At 38.6% G+C, this 15623-nt stretch overlaps 1 protein-coding gene across 2 annotated transcripts in view; it reads left to right on the top strand.

The window, feature by feature from the left end:
* Positions 1-15623, top strand: part of arhgap24 (Rho GTPase activating protein 24) — a 76852-nt gene that overhangs the window by 24232 nt on the left and 36997 nt on the right. For both annotated transcript variants that reach the window (XM_007558895.2, XM_007558894.2), the window contains one exon: positions 1218-1305. In XM_007558895.2, coding sequence (XP_007558957.1) covers positions 1218-1305 — 88 coding nt within the window. The remainder of the gene's footprint in view (positions 1-1217; positions 1306-15623) is intronic.

The following is a 15623-nucleotide window of genomic DNA, read 5'->3' as shown; positions in this document are numbered from 1 at the left end:
TCTGATTTGTGAAGCATTCACTGTGCGTGCGTGTGTGTGTGTGCGTGTGTGTGTGTGTGTGTGTAAGAAATGGATTCTAAGCATCCAGTCTGTTGAACTATTTGTATCAAGCAATGCGATATATTCATTTTGTTAGCCGCAAAGTAAGTTTAAGTAGCTACACCTTATCAGAGGACAGGGCATGTTTGTTTGTTTGTGAGATAGCAGAAGCAGGAGCTGCCCCAGAGAGAAATTTATGAAAAAACCACCACTGTTAGGTATAATAAAAGCTGGAACAGGTGCAACAAAAGATTAAACATATATTTGAACTGATCTCAGATCTGGTATCACTGTTGAGTAATAGACCATTTATCATTCAGTTTTGTTTTTTTTAAATTATAAAACAATTGTCTTAAAGTATCCCCTTGCATGACTTTTTAGTGAAACTTTGTTTATAATTGTGGTTATTAGAAATCGAGATTGATAGATTCATGAAAATGAAGCAAAGAAACAATTTAACTTAAGGGGAGCTGACATGTTTTGAGCAAGAGAGAAACAGATATAACTAATTAGATTAATCCCTTCAACATCAAGCTTTGTCACAAGAAGAGAGACCAAATTTGGTCATTTTTGAAATCTGCAATTCAAATTCGCTATTTGGTTGAACATGTAATGTTGCTGGATGTGTCCATTTCACACCCAGCAACCTTTATATCAGTACAGACTTTAAAACAACGTGACTCCCTCTCTCAAACACACACTCGCTTTCTAAATACAAAGAGAAAACTTCCTGCATAAAGCCAGCGGTAACCACATTTGCATTAGTCACCAAAACTGAGTTGTGCTGCAGAAAGCTGCTGATGCTCTTGTTATTTAAATTGTGCGATGCATCATTTTGGACAGAGCCGAAGCAGAGAGACGCATCCGTAACCACTTAAACCGATCATCCTGGGACGCCCCCAGAGGATCAATACAACCTGTACAGTGGAAAGAAATGTACATTTTTAAACCGAATTCCAGTGAGATGGGAGCTGAAAGCCGCTGAGCTCAGGAACTCCGGTTACTCACTGAAACAGCTGGATAACTCAAACAGTATGCGTGATTCAATTCGCGCAAGTCAAGTTGAAGGTGTCAAAATTGAAACCCCTGCAGTGGGACCGGAGGCAGGACTTCATCAATGAGCAATCAAGGGCAAACAGGGAAGTGTTGCTGATGAGTCTGTGCTTTGTTTTCCGCAGGGTGTCATCTCTTTACCTGGAAACAAAGTCTCAGAACATCCAACCAGCGGAGATGAAGGGGGGAAATTTCTTTTCGAGGTCATTCCAGGTAAGATCAAAGCTCACTTAATGCCTTTCGGGTTTCACTGAGCAGTGACGGTGATGCCTCGTCGAGCTGTACGACGCCCACACTGGGCGGGTGGGTAAACCCAAATGAGTACTGGAGCGTCACGCCGGTTCTACGACAAAAGTGACGACTCTACTACGTCTTGTGTTTGCTGCAAACTGATGTTTATCTGTCCCTTAATTAACTGTGTGAGGCCAGTAGCTCCACAGTAACCATACTCTGCCACTGATTGACACTGGTGACCAAACCAATATAGTAATCAGAGCTACAGAGCCTTGCGAAAACTATTCATATGTTTATGAATAACACTTGAAGGCAGTTGGTTGCACTGGAATATATTTAATCCCTGATCCTAACCATGCACCATTTTAGTTAAGAAGGAAACAAGGTGCATTTGCAATTATATACATGCCTCTGTGTTGATTTATCAAATAAAATCCCATTAGATTCACAGTCGTGACATTGCAAAGCCTGAAAATACTTTTGCAAGGCGACACAGACAACTCTGAAAAGTGGGTAGATTGCACCATAAACGAAAGTTGGCCTGCCCCACTGAGGGCAAGAAAAAGAAACTTTGTAAGGTAAAAAAAAAATAAAATAAAATGTCAGAAACGTTTGTAGATGCGGCAGAAACAGACACGGCTGCCGCTGTCGGAGAGCAAAGCTGTGCGAAAGCCCAGCAGAATACACAGGATGTGAGCACCAACCACTTGTTCTTTTTTTTGTATCAGTCTGTCCCCTCGGGTGTAGCCAAGCGAATACGTCTTAGATGACACTGACATGCATGTAGCAAGATGACTTCTCACATCATTCGTGACCAAACATGTGGTGTGGAAGTGAAAGGGGGCTAATCAGAACCGATGCAAGCATAGTTCAGGTGTGCGTCGTGTTTTTTTGTGTGGTTTTTTTTGTCTATGGCGGTTGAAAGAAGGTTCATTTTCCACAGAAATATGAATAATTTCCTGTCAAACTTTCATCCTAAAATTCAAGCTTTTGTTTCTGATGCTCACACAGAAGGAGTTCTGAAGATGCTAGAAACTATGTTTCGAGGAATCATCGGATCATTTCTAAAGATAAGGACTCAAATAAAGATTAAAACATCAAATACAGTGGATTTAAAAAAAAATGTTCAGGTTCTTTTGTGTACAAAATTAGATCAATAGTAAGCAATTTAACAACTTTTTCTACATATATTGTAACAGACTCACTTTATTGACCCATTTGATTTGAATTTAATTGAAAACTCCATTTATTTCAAGGACTTCATCAAATTTCTGTAAACAATATAAAGAGGGTCTATAGATAGAAACTTTATTCATCCCTTTGGGATTTACCCTCAGGGAAATATCCATCTAAATCAACTATGGAATTATTTTGCCTGAAAATTTTGACAGAAATGCACGAGTTTCTGCTGAGTAGATATTGTAAAGTCAGGATGTGGAATGGTGATAGACTTCTACAAAAGCAGATCTACTGTAACATGTATTGGTTTAGGGACTTAACGTGGTTTTACACGTGCAACATGTTTGCTTTTCAAGTGAGTTGTAGAATTTCAGCAAAGGTGTTTTGAGAGTCACAGTCTTTTAATGCCATTTTCTAATTCCTGTGAAAAATGTGGCATTTACTGTTGATAACACCGACTGTTTGTAAGCTGCTTTAAATCGCTGTTCACGAGATTAAGTGTTGCTAGCCATGGAAACTTTTGCTGAAAAAAATAGAGGTGAAAATGAAGCTTTTTCAAAACAAAACCTGATATTTTCACTTCTCTTGATTACCAGTTAAAAATGACCCAGCTTTAATAAACCCTCTGAGCCATCGCAGGTGCAGCACTGACATGTTTCAGGCGAAGAAGTGAAACTCCACATGTAACTATTATGAAACCAGCTATATTAGGCAAAGAATAGGGCACAGAGTAATGAGTTCAAATGAGAAGCAACCTTGTGTTTGAAATTATTATTAGAGCTAACCCGATGTATGTTTTTAATCATCCTCTTAATTACAGCACACAAAGAGTACTAGCCTTGTTCACTTACTCTGATTTTTTTTTTTTCTCAGTCTGGATTTCAAACAGACTTTTTCAAAGGATTCATTTATTTTCTAAACATAATTTCTTTGTACATAAAGTCCAAAATGAAAATAAATGTCTTTTATGGGGATACCTTACTTCAATGACATAAAGAACAAGGAAGTACTTTTTTGTGTGTGTTTATATTTTGTAAATATATGTCTTGTAAATAAATTAAAGATACATTTAGAGTGCAAATTGTAAACGCAAAACATTTGCTCTTGAGCTAAATTGACCACATTTCAATTTTTTCTTTACTTTATTGCTAGAGGGAAATTACTAAAATATGTTTCTGATCAATAGGAACCTGATTATTAGATGTTTCACAGTTTGTTTTTAAGGAATCTGGATTGCAGTTGGTCAAAATTTAAGATGGTTTGACCGGTCAAACCTGGACTGGATTATTTTACACACGCTAAAGACTCTTTATAACGCAATTTGTGGCTTCCAAATTTTACATTTTAAACAATTTTGGCACCTCAGAGTTTTGCTTGGAGCCTGGAAGAGAAAAGGCCGTGAATAACTAATCCAATCACTTTAAGTTCACTTCTAATATATATATTTTTTACATTTAAACACTGGCATGTCTGTTTCTGCACAATCCCACACATACCATTTACTCAAAGTGACATGTCTACATCGGATTGATCGTTCGCGCCAACGGATCGTGTTGAATACCGGCCCGTTAAAAAACTTCGCTCTTCCACAGACGTAAAGAGAGGCAGAGCAGCTTCCCCCCTGTTCGCGCCATCTTCTGCTTCCCTCACACTGATGAGAATACAAGTGCATGACTTGTTATGAGACAGCTCATAAAAGAGTTTAAGAGACTCAAAGACAGCTAATGAAAGGAAAACGCCACACATTTATTCCACTGCTCTAAATGTGGTGCAGCATTTAGGACAAAACTCATACAGACGGGAAGTGGGAGCGGTCGATGGGGAGGATGGGGGGGGTGTCGCTAGAGATCCACAGAGAAGTCCGTTGTCTTTTAGTCAGTTTGGTGGGGATAAATATGAGCTGGGTGTCTGCTTGCTGCTTCAGGATGACTGCTCCTCAGATTAAAAACACGGTTCCGAATTCTCAGCTGCACCGGAAAGTCTTACCCCGCTCTCCTCTGTGCACTGGAGAGAAGCGGGAAAAAAGTTTCGACAAAGCTCACCGAAAACATCTCTGCTGCTTTCACTCACCTGCATCGAGAGCTCTCTCAGAAGCTATTTTTATTGCTTCCCCTTATTCACGGCTCTCCTGTTCCACATCTGGTTGATGTGTGTTAAACCTGCAGAAATAGGCGAACCACACTGAAAACAATGTTTAGACTGGAAGCATAGTGTCTTTTTTTATTTTTAGCTGTGTAACAAAACACCACAGGCACAACGGCTCTTTTATTCGCTCACCTAAAGTAAAACGTGTTTGTGTTTTAGCTATTGTCTTTTTTTTTTATTTAATTTTTCTCTATGCCAACATGCTCAAAAAGTAAAGTGTGAGGATATTCCTGCCATGGGTGATGTTTTTGTCAGAAAATGTATGCTTTTAAGATGAGGTTTACGTTTTAGAAAAAAAAAAAAAAAAAAAACTATATTGATTTATAAATGAACCATCCACTTGATTACCCTCTTAGAAACTCATGTTCTAATAGGATTTTAGGGGAAACAAAATAGACTTCTTTGTAGAGACTTTAATAAACAGGAAACAGGCCTAGGAAAACATTAGATATTTTGCTTATCTGAAATTCAGATCACAACTTCCTGCCACTCAGGTTCACTGTGCGCTTTCATCTTCAGCTTAATCCTCTGAAGAATGCCAGGACACATCAAGAAGAGGAACCTAAAATGAACTCCGAACGCCACATTGAGCAAATAAGGAATTCAGACACATGATTCAAACCTTTTTATTTCTATCATGCCACCAAATATAAGTAAGTAATGCTTATTTTCTGCATCCAGTGGTGACCTGAACCATCTTAATGTTGGAAATCAGCTGCTGCTGTGTTTTTAATGAAGAAACGGAGTGCTTGCTTTTACCCAAGCCTAAGTAAACTCTATGCTTTTGCTGTATTATGAGTTTCTTTCTGTTAGCCTCAGGCACAGTGTTTGGTTATACATCTCTTGGAAAGGATAGCTGGTGGAATAAAAGAAAGTAAAATAGTGCAGTCTTTTCCATCTCATAATGCTGGCCTTTGTCATTTGATTAGTAGAAAAATAAAATCAGTTCTTAAAAAACAAAACAAAACAAAACCAAAAAAAAACCAAGAGACGTTGCTGTGTACCAGCAGCTGAAACATTGTTTGGCTCCAGAACATTGCAATAAACATAGAACAATACTTTTACCCATTTTGAAATTGAAGTCAGTGATGATTTGAAGTGAAAGGTTATACTGCCCTCATGTGTCTGTTTAGCATGTAGCAGCTCTAGTAGTTATTTCTGCTACAGATCTAACAGATCACCGCAAAGGCACAGCAGCAGCAACTTTCAACTCTGGCAGGTTTAAGTAAACAACAAAACAAACATTTACAGTAACTGCTAAATTTCATTTTATGGATTTAAGACAAATATAACCCCTCATTTGGCTTTCATTCAGAACTACTGCAAAATCCTGATGGTTCTCTCAAGACAACATTCGTGACCAAAGTGATAAACTTGGCTTCCTAAGATGAAATTTTGTACAATCAAATTTTAATGCAAATTTAACATGCAATCCCTGAACCCATCTAACACTAATCACTAAAGAACGCTGAGTCTTGGTGACTGAATGACAGGTTAATGCAACAGATAACTATTGGAGACTGAAGACAGACATGCAATTTTCTAACCACAGACAAGGCTACTGTTTTTAGCAACAAGGTAATTTATAGCCTGGCTAAGCTGGCAGGATGTCTGAAAGCACCAGAAGCCGATGATTAAATGATGGATGGAAGAATTTAAATTAAACAAACCAGCAGGGGAGACCTCTAATTCTCAGAGCAATTATTCATCTTGTTCAGTGAGAAATATGACAGACTGAGAATACTGCCCTGCAGACGCCAGTGTGTTAGGTGAAGGAAGCCCCATGTGGAGTCGTGAAGAAAACATGAATCTGTCACGCTGACATTTAACTGTGGGGGTTTTTCAAATCAACCTGTGTGTCATATTAGCTGTGGACAATGTGCATTGCTGACACTTTCTGCACGGATGTAAATGTGTGTGTGTGTGTGTGTGTGTGTGTGTGTGGCCTTCGAGTTTAGCTTCCATAAAAAAGCAAGTACAGCTTAAATTTTTTTACCATTTCTTATTTATGCATTCCTCCACAACCCTCTACTACACCGTCCTGTAGAGTGGAAACTCTGATTTTAACTGCCTGGTTGAACTTTCTTTTTTTAATTTGCCTATGCCATGTTGAATAAGCACAATTGCCCCGGCATACCTGTATCATTTTGTTTTCACTTAACAGCTATGAGCGACATTGGTCAATCTCCTAAAATACTATAAAATCAAATTAAGTTGATTGTTGTAAAGTGTCAAGATCTGGACATTTGAAAGCCTCGCCGTATGCTATTGTATTTCAAGGAGAAATATGGTGAATAACATGTTTTAATAATAATCATCATTATGTAGTTTACAACAGCCACATCTTTTAAGATAAAAAATAATAATCAACTTCAGTCTGAAAAAAAAATACATTTTGAAAATGTTGTTTAATGTACACACACCCATTTATAATTTGAGAATGATTGATTTTAGAACAGTTATTAATCTACTATTGTGATTGTGATTTTACAGTTATGAAACAACAGAAATGTTCTTTATGTTAGATTTTATGACACAGTTACATGTGAGCGTAAGTTGTTCAAATTATTTTCAATAAGAAAAAAAATTGTGAAGTGTTTTTAAATCCCACTCAAAACACAATCAGCTTCGATTAAATCAGTCTAACAAAAAATATGTACATGAAACAGACAACATGATCCAATGGACTGGATTAATGATCAGCCATATGAGCGACTTATCCACTCAGCTTCTGTTCTTCAGCAATCTAGCAGAGGCAGAAGCATATCTTCATGTGTGACTTGAAAAGCAAAATAATACATTTTGCTTTTGCAGTTACATTCAGTTACTGAATGTAACTGAATATTACATTCAGTTGCTAACTAACTGCAGTTGCATGTCTCCCACTACTCTGTGTCCTCCAAACCTCTGGGATGTCTTTCCGGCTTCATTTTCTATTACCAAGTCCCCTCGAGATTTGACATTTTCCAAAAGGTCGCAAGCTTTTTCTTTTTTCTTTTTTTTTCTCTCTCTCTCTTCAACCTCTTCAGTGATTATTATCGTGTGAGAGGACGTGTTTACTCTTATGCACATTTAATGTTTTCCCAGTGGACACGCGAGGTCAACAACCAACAGAGCAGTATTATGCATCCTCCTTGAGTTTGGCCAAGCACACGGTGCCTGACATTTCTCCTACGTGGCTCCTGAGGAGCTTTAAATCTCTCATCACATCTTAAATCTGTGTCCTTCAGCGGGCAGTACTGCAACACATCACATGTCAGTGCCAGGAAAAAGGGGGACACTGGACACATCTGAGCTGCTATTGGATTTAATATAACCCAGAAGTAACATATGGTGGGATTTAGCTCTTTGTAGACGGCAACATCTTTGCTCCTTATTGTAAAATCTACTGTTTTATCACAAAACAAACAAGAAGTGTGGTTTTTTTTTTTGTTGTTTTTTCTCCAAGCAACCCAGTGTTTCATCAGTGACTTTGTCCGCAGTGGGAGATGTTTGTATTAGCAGCTCACTGATTAGACAAAGCATCTATAGCCTGATATGAGAGGTTTTGAAATGACAGACATCTAAATGAAACATAAACTGTAATTGTTAGCAGAAAACACTTATAGATAGCAGTGAAATTCAGATTAAACCAGCAAATAATTCTTAGAGAAACACCTTTTAAAGATGACAGCTGAGCCATTCACGCTGAACCATATTGTACCTGCTTTCATCTGCTGGCACAAAAACCAGATGTATTACCAGATCCTCTTTTTACCACCAAGGGGCGGTTAAAAAAGGATACCATTTGGAAATACCACCTCTCTCTTAATTTTAATCTAGATTCATAATCTCAGTATTATTTGAAGCTTCATTTTAGGTTCATGCAAATAATGTGGAATCCTTTAAAAAAAGACATTCGCTACCTTCACCACAATTACAGGTCAAAATATCCTTTGGGGCATGGCTTGGCCACATATTTCAACTTTGTTATGAATCGCAGTATTAACTTTTGAGGTTGTACATGGAAAGTGTTTCCTGCAGAATGCGTAAGCGTGGTAAACAGAGTAACATATTAATTAGGACAGTAGTGGCATGTAAACATAGCAACATAACTTCACAGCCTCAAAGTCAGAGCTTAAATTGATCTCCCTTAAAGCTGGGAAGCATCTAAACAGAGGTAAACAACGGCTGTGGTTTATGTTCAGATTCAAACTGAAGCTTGTCCAGATCTCTGCCATACATAAAGGGTTAATTAGGGGTGAAAAGCTTGTCAGCATTTGAAGCTAAAACTCCTGCTGTCGGCGTACTAGGTGCTGTCAGTTTAAATTACGAGCCTCTGAATCTATATAGTTCTGCTTACCGTAAGGGCTATTTGCAGGCCTTGTTGCCAAGCATGGGTTCAAACCAGAAACTGGAGACAGAGGGAAAAGATTTGGATTTCTATGGACAATTAAATATTTGCAGAGAGTGGTTTTGTGGTCTTTGACTTGAAACCTAGTTTGAAGTGACAAAGATCAAATATTGTAAGCTCAGAAAATATTTACTAATGATTTATGTATTAAAGGATTGGCGTTTGATCAGTTGCCTGAAAGAATTGTCATGTTTTTTTTTTTTTTTGATGAAAAGCGTCTTTGAACATTCACAGCAGATGAACTTCAGACAGTCTACTGACCAATTAGATTGGTGGGAAGTGCAACAAGCATGTGGCTGTAAGCCAACAGATACTGTATGTCTGCAAGGGATCTTAGCAGACTTACTGTAAGTGAGGGGGACTCGATAAAATCCAGCAGTAGCATTATGTGACACATTTTCCCTTGTAAATGAAGCCAAAGTTAGCAGTCTAAAATGTCCCAGAAAGCCAGGTGCTGGGTCCAAAGGGAGACTCCGGTGTTTGGGGTTGTGGCTTTGCTTGGCTTTGGACTCTCAGGCTGGTTTTCCTTGATGTGGGTTTTTTTTTTTAAAGCTGGTTTAGTATGAGCAATCCATCATGAGAAGAAAAAAAGCTTATAATACATACTTTTAATTATCAGGGTAAAATCGGCACATTTTTGTTCTGTAACAAAAAAACAAAGTTGATTCAAAAGGCAGCGACATAATAATCTTAACTTCATTTGGTTGTGGTGGGTTAGATAAAGACCAGGCCCAGGTGTCTCACAGAAGGGGCTTTGAATATTTGGGCTGCCGTTGCTGCAGCTAGCTGTTAGTCATCATAGTCTGAACGTAGCTGGCATGCTTTTAATGAGCAGGTTGACTAAAGGGTGCGCTGGTCTCCATGATAAGGACAGCTTGTGTGTGGGGAATGTTCACACACTGCTCATTAAAGTCGAATATGAAGAGTGTTCAGTTGACTGTAACTACACTTACCTGCAGAAGAGTCAGGGACTGACCAGAAAAAAAAAACACAGTTATTTTACTTTTCATTTTATGTAGGTTATTTCATTAGCTGCATGGTGGCACAGATGTTAGCACTGTTACTTTGCAGCACAAAGGTCCAATAGGTTTGACTCCTGGCCAGGGTCCATGTGGAGTTTGCATATAATCTTTTAATTTTACCAAAATGTGCTTTTTATGACTGGAGTAAATATCAATATTTTGGAAAGGCCCAGCCAAAGCTAAAAAAAACTTGGACCTTATTACAAAATATAAATTCTCAAAAATACCAACGAAAGCATGCAAAGAGCTGGTCAGCAATTATAAGAAGGGGGTGATTGCTGCAATGGTAATCAAGGCCACTAAATATTGCACAGAGTGTAAATAACTTTCAACATGCATATTTTAATTTTTATTTATTTATTTATTTATTTATTTATTTATTTTTGTTGCAACAAATAAAAACTGAAACGCTTCATATGCGCAGTGTGACTTAGAGGTCCCAGTAGGTTCACTGAGATACTGAGTGACGCTACATAAAACTTACTGCTGACACCTGCTCTGGCAAAAATAGTTTAATCGTTACGGTAATGGCTTAACTATTTTTGCTTTAAGAGAGTGACTGGGTTAATGTTGTTGCCTCCCATAAAACCACACTGGCGTACTGGCATCAAGCTAAGCTCTCTTTTACCAGCTTGTAATGTGTTAATTAGCGTGTTTCTGCGGTGCCTGATGATCATCAACTCATAAAACACTCTTGGCTCATAGCATTGACACTAACACACATGACAATGCTTGTACTTGTGAAAGATTATCATATTGCAGAAATTCAAACAAGACGTTGAAATAATCTACCCGAGTGATACATCGTTGCGAAATATCTGCACCCTTGAATTTCACAACAGCGTGTCAGGTGACGGCCACAAAGTTGTAGTAGATTCCCCGATGAGCCGAGATGAACATGTCTTTATGACCCTTTGTGCAGAAAGCTGTTGCACGTATGGCATAAACTGAACACTTCACATTATCCTTGAATTTATAAACTCTACTGCAAAACATGGTGGTGGCAGCATTATGCCAGCCAGGCAAAATCAATGGCAATGCTGAAAAAAAAAATAAATTGTTAGAGAGATCTTACAAAAGAAGCAGCTTCATGTGTAAATACTTAAGTCCAGACCTATGTTCAATTGAGAATTAATGACAAAACTGACTGACTCCAAAACTACTTGCAGAATTTAAGGTCTTCTGCAAATATGTTTCAAAATGTTAGTCTCTGGCTGATAGAGATATAGAAAACTTGCAGGCATAATTAGATGTTTATTCAGATTTTAATTTTTTGCAAAAATGTGCCTCAGCATCAAAATTATTCAATATTTTGTGTTGGTCTGTGACATACAACCTTACCTTAGTTATATTAATTTAAAATTGTTATTGTAACGTAAAAAGGAGAGAAAGGAAAAGGGGCCCTGAATAATTCCATGTGGCACTATCTGTCTACAATAATAATGTCTTTATCAATAGTCTTACAAAGAATTATTTTTTTTTTTTTTTCATTGAACCAATCTCACTTTTCAGCAACATTAAAAGGATATTTCCCCTGATGTTGTGTTTTATGTTTGGTGCGAGTTTGATCATTTAGGAGCTCACAGAGTCGAACTCAGTGAGCCATAACCAACTAATGTCTCGTCTAAGACACTCTTCGCTTTGAGTTTGTGTACGTCTAAAATGTGCTACTATTGAAAACGCTTGGAGACAAAAAGCAGATTGTCCATTCTGTCCAGACAATACGCTGCATACCTCTCATATGTTTAAAGTATCCGCCTCATTCTCATGGCGACAGTATTCCAGACTGTCTTCCTCCTCCTGTTTTGTGTCCATGCGTCATTATTGCAGCATGGGAGCCTGAAACACTGGGGGTCTGGAAGCACGGCGGGCCGGAGGGAGTTAAGAACAGGACATGAAGCTCAGAGGCTTTCATAACAGCCTTATTGAGGAGATCAGCATTTGACATGTCGCATTCCAGTCTTCGCTATCAGCCTCCTGCTTAGACCTCCATGCATGACCCCCGACCCCCACATGTATCGAGTTGGCCAAGTCTGGAGAAGAAATGGGTAAGGGAGCCCTCCACTGCTGCAGGGTTTCTGGTTCACAGTCTGTTTGTCTGATGGGAACTCTTGATGTGGACGTCCAGACGTTCGGTATGTAAACAAGTTTTTCTTTTCCTCTCTGGATAAATATTTGGATGTCTCCACATCCAGCTGTTTTGGTTCTCTGCATGAAAACAAAGAACGGCAGTGTTGGTGTTACGTCCTCCCGGGATCAGGCTGTTTAATGGATGCCGGTGATTTGAGGTTCAGATGTAAGACTTTAGAAGGCAGATAAGCAGCTCATTAAAGACCTTTCATCCAAAGAGAAAAGCCAGCGTCTCAGGGCTTCCTGGCCAACGGTAGCAACTGCCTTGCCGACCCCGAACGGCAGTATTTATATAGCACTGCAGATGAGTCATTTGGCTGAGTGCCCTCCCTTCGTTCACCAGATTTACAGATCCCCACTTTGGGGAGGGCGCCTTGATTTATGATACTCCCACCTCCCTTCAACCCCGTTACCTCCCACCCGTCTCGCTTCCTTCAGAAAAGAGCAGACACACCGTCTTTTGCCTTCAGCTTCCACTCGCCGATCCGTCTTTTCTGTGCGCGGCCCAGAAATATGCGTTCTTTGCTTTTTCCTTCAGCAGAAGTTTAGAGGGGACGACTTACCGAGAGGCAGACGGACTACCCTCAGCCTGACCTCTCCTCGCTCCGCTGCTGAGCGACGTATCGCTGTGACCTACCGTTGACTTGCACAAAAAGAAGTTGTAGGCTTAAAAAAAAGAAAAAAGAGAAAGAGAAAAGAAAAAGTTGCGAGAGCCCGAGGGAGAAGAAGGCAGGGGAGGGGAAGCTTGTGTAGCATTTTACAATAAAACCAGAGAAGATAAACGTGCAATATTTGTGGCTTAGAACAGGAACAGATGAAGAAGTGGCACCTGGGGGGCAGCGGTCAGCAGCGAGAGCGTGGCTTTTTCTCCCTCAAGCCCAAGCTGAGAAGGGGGCAGGTCCACATATGCTCCCCATGGATGTTAACTCCAATCCAGGTGTGTCCTTTTTTTGCATTGCAGAATACTAAAAAAAATAAAAAAAAATGCATTTGTTATGGAGTCTTCTATCAAGATGGCTGAATTATTGCTTTCCACTGTTTTTAGAATTGGTTGCAACTAAAGGAAATGAGTTCTTATGGTGTATTTCACAACTGTTTTGATTTTTCTCAGTGGCTAACACAGTCAGCAACTGATGTACCAAGTCTATAACTAAATCATCATTGACCATAAAAAAAAAACGAAACAAATGATTTTTATTTCTTTATATGCAACACAATAACAAGTGAAACTGCCAACCAGACTGGTTGCTAACTAATAAACTGTCACTTTTTTTTTTTTCCATTAGCAGACTATTTAGCATTCAACAACGGTCAGCAAGGCAAAAGTGTAGCAGGCTTCTCATAGCCAGCTGACCGGCAGTGCTGGCTTGGTCATCGCTTCCAAGCCACCTACTTTATTAAAATTAACTCCAAGCCTCAGAAAAATGTTATGTTTGTAAAAGTTTTTAATTGTTAATTAATTCCTTTTTCACTCGACATAACCTATAAACGTGCATTGTCAATGTTTTGCCGACCTAGCCCTGCCAGGGTTTAAACAGCATTCATGCACCATTAAAATTCTCAATTTACTGACATTCTTAAAAGCTGTATTTTTAAGTAGCATGCTAGCACATCACAGCAATTTAAACACAGGAAGAAAAACAGCAGAAGCTCCTTTAAAGTTTTCACGTAATTCAAGTTTCATTCATTTTTGTGGCTCTAAAAATGAACTTCAGTCTGAAATGTCTCCCACTCGAAGAAAGCTTCTGCTCTCCCCAAAACTGCATTCTCATGACGGAGTCGAATTTCACTCTGCTTGGCTGCTCGCGGCAAGATAACAGAACAAACTGCTGAATTCATCGCTCCCAGCCTGCCGGTAAATCCATCCCAGTGGAGATGTTCTCATGCGAAAAATCTGAAGCAACAGACGGGAGAGGAAACGGGCAGGAGTAATTCCGTTTCAGACAGAATGTTGGAGCGGGAACGGGATTTGACGGAGGTGTGGAAAGCAGAGAGAGGGGGAAAGAAAATTGAGGTTGAAAACAGTCTGTTAAACGGCGCAAAATCACTTGCATATAATTTTATAATAACTGAATTTTTATGAATGTCTATTTTTTTTTTATGCAAGACTTCAGAGAATCTGAAAGCATAAAAAATACCGGTCATCGTCTTTATGTAAAGTCAGAGTTTAAGTTAAGGTCTGCAGAATGAGGCCAGTTGGAAATTTATTTAAATATGTTCTGGAATATATATCCCCTTATGGGAGGAACAACAAATGATGACTTTTTACAGACAACAGCTGGGTTCATAAGGTCAAATTTAACAGAGGAGTTAAAATGTTGGTGACTTTGGGACATTATTTAAAGCATTTAACAAACCAAACTCCCTGAAAATTGATCAAAATAATATAGCTGGGACAGTTTTACAATAATGTCTCCACAGCATTGACTAGTTGAAGAGATGGTAGTAAAAACCAACTTGATTTTAGTTGGCATTCAGAGCAAGCAGCAATTTGTANTTGTGTACAAAATTAGATCAATAGTAAGCAATTTAACAACTTTTTCTACATATATTGTAACAGACTCACTTTATTGACCCATTTGATTTGAATTTAATTGAAAACTCCATTTATTTCAAGGACTTCATCAAATTTCTGTAAACAATATAAAGAGGGTCTATAGATAGAAACTTTATTCATCCCTTTGGGATTTACCCTCAGGGAAATATCCATCTAAATCAACTATGGAATTATTTTGCCTGAAAATTTTGACAGAAATGCACGAGTTTCTGCTGAGTAGATATTGTAAAGTCAGGATGTGGAATGGTGATAGACTTCTACAAAAGCAGATCTACTGTAACATGTATTGGTTTAGGGACTTAACGTGGTTTTACGCATGCAACATGTTTGCTTTTCAAGTGAGTTGTAGAATTTCAGCAAAGGTGTTTTGAGAGTCACAGTCTTTTAATGCCATTTTCTAATTCCTGTGAAAAATGTGGCATTTACTGTTGATAACACCGACTGTTTGTAAGCTGCTTTAAATCGCTGTTCACGAGATTAAGTGTTGCTAGCCATGGAAACTTTTGCTGAAAAAAATAGAGGTGAAAATGAAGCTTTTTCAAAACAAAACCTGATATTTTCACTTCTCCTGATTACCAGTTAAAAAATGACCCAGATTTAATAAACCCTCTGAGCCATCGCAGGTGCAGCACTGACATGTTTCAGGCGAAGAAGTGAAACTCCACATGTAACTATTATGAAACCAGCTATATTAGGCAAAGAATAGGGCACAGAGTAATGAGTTCAAATGAGAAGCAACCTTGTGTTTGAAATTATTATTAGAGCTAACCCGATGTATGTTTTTAATCATCCCCTTAATTACAGCACACAAAGAGTACTAGCCTTGTTCACTTACTCTGATTTTTTTTTTTTCTCAGTCTGGATTTCAAAC

This window comes from Poecilia formosa, unplaced genomic scaffold, assembly GCF_000485575.1.
Source record: "Poecilia formosa unplaced genomic scaffold, Poecilia_formosa-5.1.2 Scaffold100, whole genome shotgun sequence".
Taxonomy (NCBI): Eukaryota; Metazoa; Chordata; class Actinopteri; order Cyprinodontiformes; family Poeciliidae; genus Poecilia; species Poecilia formosa.
This window is presented reverse-complemented; position numbering and strand designations above follow the sequence as displayed.